The sequence below is a fragment of the Acanthisitta chloris genome, unplaced genomic scaffold, assembly GCF_000695815.1.
Source record: "Acanthisitta chloris isolate BGI_N310 unplaced genomic scaffold, ASM69581v1 scaffold5325, whole genome shotgun sequence".
NCBI classification, from domain to species: Eukaryota; Metazoa; Chordata; class Aves; order Passeriformes; family Acanthisittidae; genus Acanthisitta; species Acanthisitta chloris.
Window position 1 is genome coordinate 32,394 of NW_008674212.1, and position 10,936 is coordinate 43,329.

The 10,936-nt window shown below is 43.5% G+C and overlaps 1 protein-coding gene across 4 annotated transcripts in view; it reads right to left on the reverse strand.

Annotated features, from left to right (window-relative positions):
• Window positions 1-1,896, reverse strand: part of RC3H1 (ring finger and CCCH-type domains 1) — a 33,348-nt gene extending 31,452 nt beyond the window's left edge. For all 4 annotated transcript variants that reach the window (XM_009075240.1, XM_009075239.1, XM_009075238.1 and 1 more), the window contains exon 1: window positions 1,666-1,896. In XM_009075240.1, coding sequence (XP_009073488.1) covers window positions 1,666-1,896 — 231 coding nt within the window. The remainder of the gene's footprint in view (window positions 1-1,665) is intronic.
• Between the last annotated feature and the right edge of the window lie 9,040 nt (window positions 1,897-10,936).

Consider the following 10,936-nt stretch of genomic DNA (forward strand, 5'->3'; position numbering starts at 1 on the left):
ATTTCATTCACATGCTCATTGAAATTAGGAGCTGGCAGGGAAGGTGGTGCAAACTTCTCTTCAGGGGAAAGTTTGTCAGCAAGAAACACTCAGAGCTATTGTTTAGGTAGCAGAATGTTGGGAGCAGCACACATGCAGGAGTGAGTGGCCAATGAGAGGGGTGGGAATGCTGGCTCCTGGTAGCATTTGCAGCTTTAAGGTCAGCATGAAACAAGGTCCTGTGAATCCTGATTACATAGAATGTTATGATACAAAAAACAGCACAAAATGATGTATTTAGTTTACAATCAGGACCTGGAGCTCAGAGCACTCTCAAGGCCAACATATCACTATAAAGCCAACTCTTCTTCACACCTCACATATGGATGAGAAAACTGTCTGGCTAACTAGCAAAACGAGAATAAAATTCTCAGTTGGCTATACAGAAGCAAGGTGGTTTTCCAGCTCATTCCAGAGGATCTTGTTTTTATGGAAATTTTAATCGAGGCAAAGACCAAGTTAAAGCTATCACACAGCTGCTCACCAAGCTTAACAAGTGCACACAAACCAACCCAAAAATGCAAGGGGGGAAAAATTACATTTATCATGAGTGTGGACATTCAGATACAGCTGGAACACAAACTACAAACTTTAAAAAACTTTAAAAAAACTGTAAAAAAAAGAGTCTACAAACTCTAGAGAGGAAGGAAGGATATTCTACAAACTCTAGAGAGGAAGGAAGGAGGTATGAGCAAGAGAATGACAATATTTATTTATGGCATCACCCACAGATCTCACAGTGCTTGGAAGCCCTTCAAAGATGGCAGCATGTCACAGAAATGGGAGTGCAGTCTCACTGCCTTCTCCTGCAGAGCAGGATGACTCACTCAGCACAGCCAGAAACACTAGTGGATCTGAAGCTTCTGAAATAACTTCTTGGCCATACACCACCAAAACAAACCAACAATTAGCCTTATTACTTGCTAAGCTAAGAAGTGGCAAAAGCACACCTGGATCTCTAGGTCCCAGGACTTCATAAAACACAACGTAAGAGCATCTTTGTTTCCTCCACACGTTACAGCTCCTCCACAATTCTTTGCTCTTCCCTGAACTGTGGATCTCACTGCACTTCCTGCTGCCTCCAGCTCCTCTAAACCCAGACAAAGAAGCAGAACAACACAAAACCATCAGTTCTTTATGGTAACTGCATCCCATCTACACTTTGGTTCCTCACCAATAAGTTAGTTGGAGGGTGAATACAGTAAAGCACATAACCTACCCTAGAAGAATGTCCTTCCACTAAAAATAAGCTCACTTAACCAGCTCATCCTTTTGGAAAAGCATGGCTAAGTAGGAGTCAGGGAAGAAGGAAGGGAACAACAACAAGCCCATTCTGGTGACAGCTCATGTATGAGATGTAACAAAAATCAGACCCATTCTGGTGACAGCTGATGTATGAGATGTAACAAAAATCACACCATCAGTGACCAGTAGAGCCAAGATTTCAACTGTTGTTCCAGGCAGATCTACTACTTTTTGTAGACCACTACAACAAGGTAGATGTCTACTCTACACACCATTAACACAGTGCCATATTCTTTATTATCCACGACCTGTCCTCCTGAAAGAAAGGAGGCAAACAACACAGCAAGTGTTAGCAAGTTTTAGCAAGAAAAACACCGATACCTGAGCACCCACTAGCTGCAGCAAGGCTGAGTTGACAGGGAGGAGCTCAATGTCTGTATTGATAGTGGTCTGGTCGAAGGGACAAGCCTTCCTGTGGAGCTTGTTGAGGCACATCTTGCAGACAGTGTGGCCACAACCCAAGCTGATCGGCTTCCGGATGGTTTCGTCGAAAGTCTGTGTGCAAATGGGGCAGGAGAGAAAATCCGTCCATTGTGGAGCTTGTACAGGCATTGCTTCAGGAGTTAATGTGACAGAGACAAAAATCTAAAGCACAGATTCCACTGGAATCAAAATCTTGCAAAAAAAAGTCTGTTTGTTTGTAAGTATCTTCTGTAAATACAGACAGTCAGCACATAGTGTGAAACATAACCTGGAAGGAAGCAGAAACACAGAGTTAGCATTCTGTACTGGGACAGGCACCCCAGAGCCTCTGTGCTGGGTAAATGCCACTTCTGGGGTAGAGCTGAGCTAGGAGTGCAGTTCTGACACTAAATAAATGACTGAGTCATGACTTGTTTTCATTTCAGCTATGGAAAAGCCACTTTAAACCATTTCTGCTGCTACACAGCTTGAAAAACAATCCAGACAGGTAACTATCTCATTGAAGTTATAAGACCAATTAGCTTTTATTTTCTCTGTTCTCTTTTTTTCCTTACTAACAACAATTCACAACAACTAGATTTGAATACAAGAGTTTCTGAAGGGCTGGTGTGCTTATTCCACTAAACCAATTTGTTCCAGCATTCACTGTGAGCTTTAAAGAATTTCACCAGGACAAGGCTTGACCCAAAGCCTCTATCCCAAGGAAGCTTTCTCTGGAGTCCAGTGGGCTCTGCATGGGCACCCAGTAACCCTGTGGAAACGTGTGAGGTGCCACAAGCTCGAGAGGGACCGGGTGAAAGGCTCAGGGCACAGTCACACACTGTGTGCAGTGCAGCTCTCCCACACCACAGGGAACACTGCTGAGCTGCACAGCCCCACACAGATTCATCCATCACATCTCAGTTACCCTGGCAATCTCCTGGGGGTCATCCAGCATTAGTCACTTGCCCTCAGTCCACCCACCAAGCAGCTCCATCCTTCAAAAGCAGGAAGAACATTTCTAGAAGTAATTCTAGACTGGGCAAGTGACAACTGTTCCTCAAGGACCCTTTTCCAACTCCCATTTCTACCATTTACTCCCTGCCCAGAGATTGTACTGACAGAGAAAGGAACATCTTTCATGCATTGAGAAATCACACTGAAACTACAATAGAGGAGAACCTGGGAGGTCTTTATTATTGGCTTTTTCAAATCAAAATGCTAAGAGGATCAAATGTTACTAATTATAAGGGAATGAATGATAAAACATCCCTTTGGGACAAAAAAACCTGAAGAGAACTCATGTGAAGAGAAATATAAAAGAACAGACTAATGAAGTGATATGAAAAGAATCATAATTCAAAAGAAAACTGTTAATAAAATCATTCCTGATGTCTGGCTTAGTTTCTATCACCAGTGGAGTCAGCAGAAAAAAACCAAACAGTGCAGGTCATAGATTTATTACCAAACAGATTTTTCTAAATCAAGCAGCAAAACAACAACAACAAAGAACCCACCCCAACCACCCAGATGTGTTAGTTTTGCTTTCCCCACACACCACTGAGCTTCAGTTTCAAACCAGGAGTGTACACTTGCTTGCTACTATCTCCTCTGATAGAAAGTTCTTCCACCAGCAAAACAGCAACCTTTTGTTATCAAATCTTAGCTTGAAGAACCCCTCACAATTAGAATGAAAATCTCAGTTCTAAAGGCAAACAGAGAACCTTGAAATGAAGACCTGTGCCATCCAGAAAAAGGCATTTTAAAACAGTGTAAAAACTCTAATGCTAGAACAGACTCTGATAAGCCTCAGGGTTTTTTTCCCAGAATGAATGTAGTGCAATGCTGTTCACAGTTAACATCATTTTGCCAAGGCAAACAATGAAGAGTTAGTAGTTAAGCTTTTAGCCATGTTTCATCAATGAAACATGAAAGCTTAGCTCTAAAGCTAATGAAAAGGAGTTGGACTTGGATGATCCCTGTGGCTGCCTTCCAACTCAGGATACTCTATTCTATGGTTCTGGGAAGAAAAATTACTTCTCTCTTTGAAAGACAATGCACAATGCCACACAGGCCCTGGTTATCAGCCAGCAAGGAATCCCTAAGCAACCAGTGTCACCCAGACAGGGTGGCACAAGGAGGATGCACTGCCTGAGGTTAACCTGACCACCACCACTGCACAACCACAGCATGTCAAGCTGGCTCAGGTTTTCCCCTCCAAATCACTAACTCTTTTCACCTTGTCAGCAGACAGCTAAATCATTCCCACTACCTGTATCACCAGAGGCCAAGTGAAATACTTTTAAGGTACTTCTTCCTAAAACATCCAGGAAATTTATTTTCAAGCTTTCCCCTGCTCTCTGACCCCTTATATATTAAGTAAACTTGGGCATCAAGTATTCCAGCTAGAATGATGCTTTGTAAACCAAATCTGCCACAGAAATTACCTTCAAACACCACAAAAATCCTTCTGCAAAGAGCAGTACACAGCTTGATAAATCAAGTGTGTGTGTGGCTGCGCTATGAAACACCGTGTAAGGTTCAAAACTGAACAGCTAAATCACATTGCTTCCTCAAGTGTCTATCAAGAGCCTCCGAGAATCATCTGCAATTCAGAAACAAACTGAGCAGTCTATGTGAAACACAGATGATTAACCAAGTGTAAAGGAAAAGAATAGTTCCTTACTAACTAAGAAGATTAAAAACCAGAAGCTAACATGAAGCTGCACTGCCAAGACTGCAGATGTGGACCTGGAGACTGAGCTCTGAGCTGGAAAAAAGGAATTGAACACAACCTCAACATGAATTAACTAATTTAAAATCACAATAAACAGACATGCTGTTCCTACCCATACCTCTGGCATAATGAAACGGGTTGTATTTATTTACAAACTCCACAGCTGAAAGAGAAGTTTGGGGAGTCTGGGGAGGGAGGGAGTAATTAGTGGCACCCTGATCTTTTATCCAGCTGGGTCTTACCCAGTCTCAAAAAACTGGGGCAAAATGGGAAGCGAAGCTTACACATAAGCACAGCTCTGGGAGACTCTGCAGTGCCTGTGGATGTGTCCTGGTGCCCAAATGCCAAAGGAAGGCCACGGGCAGCACTGACAATAGAACATATGGCTGGGAGAAACCTCAGGAAGTCATCTATTTCAGCACAGGGAGCTGCTGGAACAGATGGCTAACTGGTGTGATGCAGCCAACCTTTTCCCCACAGGAGAAGAGAAGAGCTGTTGGAGCAACAAACCCTGCTCTGCTCATAAATCTCCCCAGCAGATCAGCACAGAACTGTGGAATTCCTCCGGAACGGCACCACAGGGCCTGATGATTCCTGAGCCACATGCACACGGGCTGGCACCAAACCAAGTGCTGCTGCCACAGCCTTCCACATACAGGGTCCAGTTTTCCTGCTGGATCTTCAGCCTTCAGACAAGGAAGCAGAGCCAAGTGCTGAGACACATCTCTCTCTCCCAGGCACAAAGCACACAGACAGGGTGGACATGTCCAGAGGTGAAGCTGGGACAAAGGTGTGCCTTGTGCAAGGTTTGGGACTTGCTGTGACCTCGGAAATAACTGGGGAAAAAAAGCCAACAAACCAGTCCCTAACTTCAAAGAGCTCCTTTAAACAGGAGACATTACAAATGGCAATAAGTGATGGAAACAAGACAGTTTCATTATCACAGCTATTTGAACCACCACCAGTACAGAAGGAGAACACTTCCTTGTACAGATAAGGTAGGAAAACACATTCACTTTCACTGTACAATGTTGGTTTTTTCAATGTTTCTCTCCAGCATTTTGCAAGAGGCGAGCAAAATGCCAAGAATGCAAATACACTTAAAAGACACAACCAGCTACATAAACCCCCTCCTCATGGTATTATGGCATTTTTAATCGACCCTCAACTCACTAAGAATTTCATACCTGATAGCTTCTAATGTTTTAAATATGTATCTACACACACTCCTCTGTGCATGATTGAAGAAGATAAAGATATGACAAAACCCAAGAAAAAAAGAAAATTAAAAAGACATATCCACAGTACTAAACTGGAAGACAACAAGGTGCATTTAGCAATGCCCCAAGACACAGACCTTGAATACTACCCTAAGACCAGAGACAGATTTGATTTCATCATTTCTGAGTCTGAAAACACAAAATACCTGTACACAAGTCTCCTTCTCCTGCTTAGCCCTGCACAAGCTCTTCTGTCCACTGCTAGAACCACCTGGAAAAATTCCTCCTCTCTTCTGGGCCTCCCAGCCCCCAAAAAATCCTTGAAATTCCATCCTTCAACCCAGACTGGAAATGTCACACGCTGTAATCAGATCAGTGACCTGTCTCCTCTGGGACCCTGCCAGTGCTTCAGAGAAAGGCAGGATCATTCCATAACCACAGGAACAACCCCCAGGGCTTTATGGCATTCTTTACTCTGCTGGACTACAGCACACAGGGGTAATGCTGTCTCCTGCCCAAGCTGTGTTATGTCTGTGGTGACCAGAGCCTTCTACACGTTGCTAGAAAGCTCTGCTGTGACTCAACTCCCAAGCCAAAGACGTCCGTGAAAGGCAAAACGCTTCGGATCCGATGGCATCAAGTTTCTCGCACGACGACGCGCAGAGAAACTCTTCTGCTTTCGGATAAAATTCACCTCCCTTTAAATCAACCCGAAGTTAAATGGATTCAGGGAGTCCTGCCATACAGGCACAGAGCACACACCGAGCTCTCTCACCAACATGTTATTTGGCCCCGAGGTACTCTCTCCCAGACGTATCATGTGCTGCTCCGTCACGTCCGAGCGCGTCTGGCCACTCTCTGCCAGCGGCGACACACCAACTCATGGTACAGTTTAAGCAGATGACTCAGCACACCTAAGGGACACCCTCGGCTCAGTTTCTGCCCTTTCAGTACAGACAGCTCTTAAGAGCATTACCTGCTCCTGTGTTTGCCACCTTCCCGTAGCATTTCACCCAGATTGGCTTACCGAAACGGTCTCATCGCCCTGTTGACGTGTGAAGACCGAAATTGTGAATTATCGTCGTTTTTACTGGCGCCGTTTAGAGCAGTCCTGAAGCTGTTTCGTTTTTGCTGAGTCTTACTCAGAACTGAACCGAGCAGAGCTTCCTGTGGCAGCCACCAGCGAACACAAGCAAAGCCTATTCAGTGCTAAGCTCAACACTGGAGCAGCTCCTCAGGGCCAAAACAAACTCGGGTTTGCCAAGAGACCTCTCACGCACACACAGCTCTTGGCTAATCTATTATTTCATCTCAGAAGGAAAAGACCATTGCACTAATTCTTTTCCAGACTCTTACTCCTTGATAATAATAATAGTATCGTACACACTTCGGAGATAAGGTAAACAAAGATGCTGTTCTCTCCCCTGAGACTGGTTCCGTGATACATTAACTGCTTCCAAACCTCTGAAGCTTTGAGATTAAAAACGAATCAACAGCTTAAATTAAAAGACAGCAGTAAAACAATTCCTAAGGAACAAGCATTACCACATACTCACAGTGCAATTCTAACCAACAGCTGAACCCTTCTTATTTGTCTAGTGCCAAACACACAGATTTTCCACTGGTTTTGGACTCCAGTGTGCTCCTGGTAACAAACAGCACTGCTGAGAACACTTAAATATCTTCTTTTTCCTGAGCTAATACTTTATATAAAGTCCTGAATTTCATTTTAGGGGAAAAACTGACCTGCAAGCCATGGGAAACCCTGCCCAGCCAAAACTGCTTGTTACACAAACACCCTGCACTGCCAACTCCACGGTTCACAGAAAAGGATAAATCACACTAGCTGTGTTTTCCATATCCATTCCAGAGAAAAACCTCTGACAAACATTAGAGAGAGGGAGGGGACAGCCCACGCCTGGAGAGAAGGTAGAAAAGCTCCTTACCCTCGCCTGGGAAGCTCCATGAACAACACGTGCAACGAGCCCAGAGGAGTATTTCCGACAGACTGAGGGTTTTCGGCCCCTGTTTGGTCTCCAAGTTGGCTGTTGAGCCTGGGCTGGCTCCAGGGTGTGCTTCCTCATTCCTGCCCCGCGCATGCCTGCTCAGGGCACACTCCCCACTGCCCCAGAACACACAACTCCAGCAACACAAATTCCCTCCCAGCACCCAAACCTGGAAGTTTGTGTGTAACACATGTTCCCACCCTCGTTTCAAAGCTGCAGAAACACCGACAGGCTTCAGGGGCTGGATAATAAATCTTTTTGAAAGAGAAAGGATGAAGAGCATCAAAATTCGGCTCCAAACTCACTGAAGCTCGTTTAAATCAGATTCAAGATCTACTCTCTGATCTCCTCAGTGATTTCTGACTGTGAAAGCAAAGGAAGCAGTTTATGTAATTTCATGCAAAAGGCTCTTTATTCGGTAGCCTGTGAAGTATCTTAGGAAAACGGGGCCAGTTAAGGACAAGATGTTATTCCTTATTTGAAGCTTCCTGCCTTGTACAACACAAGGAAAACAACAGAAAACCAAACACCAACACCACAACTCTACCACTGTACCTCCCCGACAGAGGGTCTGAAAGCAATTCACAATGATTTAACTTCACAACATCCTGTGAGGCAAGAGCCAGTATCTTACTACAGAGTGGAAAAACTGCTGAATGAAGTTATCTATCCAGTGTTTAACAGGAAAAACATGGAACGAAATCTGATATATCATTCATACACCATTCCAAACCCCTCACATTCTGTGATTCTATGACTTCTGACACCTAATACATCATTTTCTTCACCTCCTATTCTCACCCAGCACTCAAACACTAGCCTTGCACCATTAAAAGACATGTGCAGAGGAAGCTTAAACCTTCCTGTTCATGCCCTCCAAAACATAAAACTTAATGTGGATCAAAGAGCAAATTTTCAGAGAAGAGACACGAGACTAATTTGACAATTTCTGGCTGATATTATACATCCCTTAGAGCTTATTTGAAAGCAAGGGGAAGTGACCAACTGTTAATAGTGAATAGTTTCATGATCTACCACCTTAGAAAATTTTGCCTACCAATCATAAGGATTCTCAAGTCCATGGATGATTAAGTCCAGGGAGCTCACAGCAGACAGGCATCTCTACACCACCTTCCTTTCATGTTCAATTAAGCGTTTTTGCATTGGTCCATGCAAATGACTATAAGAATAACACAGTGGTTAAACCAGGATTTAAAAAAAACCCAAATCAAGAACCAGGCATTAACAGAAGAAAGGCAGAAGGCACGTAAAATATCCACCACAGTTTTCAGAGACTTTGGTTCAACTGGTCAAATCCTCAGAGCTCTCAATTCTGCCAACAGGGAAACAAGCACATCCTTCACTTCTCCCAGAGCAGACACATGTTTGAAAGAAGTCATGGCAAAGATAAAGAGGACAAGCTTGTCAAAGTCTTCAGATTGGAGGGTAGTGACACATCACCTCTTGGTGTCAGCTAGGAAGTCACTACTCTTCCTTACTCACTCCTTTAAGACATTCCAGCTGAACTGGTTGCGTAGCTGTCCCGGTTGGAGCGTTAAACATAGATCTTTATTAATAAACACAGGTAGGCAGAAATGTGGGTGGACAGCAATTACACAACCAGGACCTCATTTTAACTGAAACAAGGCAACAAATGAGCCACACAAAGAGCTCATCTGAAATAAAACCCCAAGGAGCAGACTCCAAGAAGAGAAAGCAATGAAGTGGGAGGTGCTCTCCAGCTGCAGGGGCACAGGTGACAGCACAGGCACCTGAGTCCCAACCTGCTGAAGGACAACTTGTTTCTTTATGCTTTTTAGTGACCTGAAGTAGCACAGCACTAATAAGATTGGCATCTGCTGATAAGAAACCATATTAAAGATGGAAATCACCAAGGGTGGTATCATCCTTTCCCATGCAGGAAAATTCTGGTTACCTGACAACTACTACTAGAAGCACCTGACAAATGACAATTAAGCTTAGCAAAGGAGGATGGAAAATCTTGTTGGCAGTGCAATGCCTTTATCATTGCTCAGATATGAATCATTCAGCTAAGACCCAGAGCAATCCAATGAAAGAGAAAGCATAAAAACCCAACCTGACAGAGCAGCAGGTGTTGCTTAGCACCCACTCCCCAGTAACAGCTTCTCCCCACCAGATTCAGTTGCTCTGATTGTGCTTTGATGTCAGTGACACTCCAGTTACAGTAACACCACCACTGCCATGTGAAACAATGAGAGCAGGGGAGAAGTAAGGCCTGGCTGGAGACACTGACCAAAAACAGCCCAAAAAACCTCTCCAGTCTACAGCACAACCTGTAATAGTTATCTCCCAGCTCCTGCTCCCCAGTGCACATCTGTAAAGGAAACACACTCTGAAAAGAAAAAAAATCACCCAGAAATTTTTTCTTAGTGTACTGTGAAAATATTACTGAATATATTCATTTGATAAACTTAGAGGGCAAGGACTGATTAACAGTCTGAACTTCCTCCCCACTCCCTTTCCCTTATGCTCCAGAGTTAGCATTACACTGTCCACTCTCCTGAACATGTTTTTGTTTGCAAACTTCCCAGCAGATTTAAACCAGCCAAACCTCAGATGTCCAGAATTCCAGGTGCAAATGCTGAAATACACTGAGAGAGCAGTGTTCAGGGAATACAAATGCTGCTGCCCAGCAAGGAGAGGCTTTTATTTCAGAGAGTTATGAAAGTGCAAAACGTTCATGTAAAAATCCCATTTTAGAGAGAACTCCACAGGTATTCATCAAACAAATTCTTTAAGTGCCAGGCTGAAAACTTTATCTCAGAACTCCTTTATAGTGGGTTTTTTTCCTCCCTCTCAATTTCTCATTTGGAGGTGGATTTTCTTGTCACTCAGTAGATGCTGCCCCCAGTTTAAAAACAGATGTCAAACAGCATGTTAATAACTGTTTACATAATACTAGTCTCTAATAAAGCTTCAGTTACTCTGTTTACCTTCAAAGCAATTTATTTTGGAAGACTGCACTTAAAACATCAAAAGGATCTTTTAATAAAGGCACAAAGTCATCCAAGAGCACTGAAAACTAATGAATTTTTAAACAAAATTCCCGATGTAGTTGCTTGTCTGCCTGTTTAATTCATGAGCTCATTTCAGACACATTAGAATCACAAGGAAGGCTATCTTGTTAGATGTTATATACAAAACAATCTCTAGACTGCTCTGATGTTGTTTCAAAAGGCAACGCA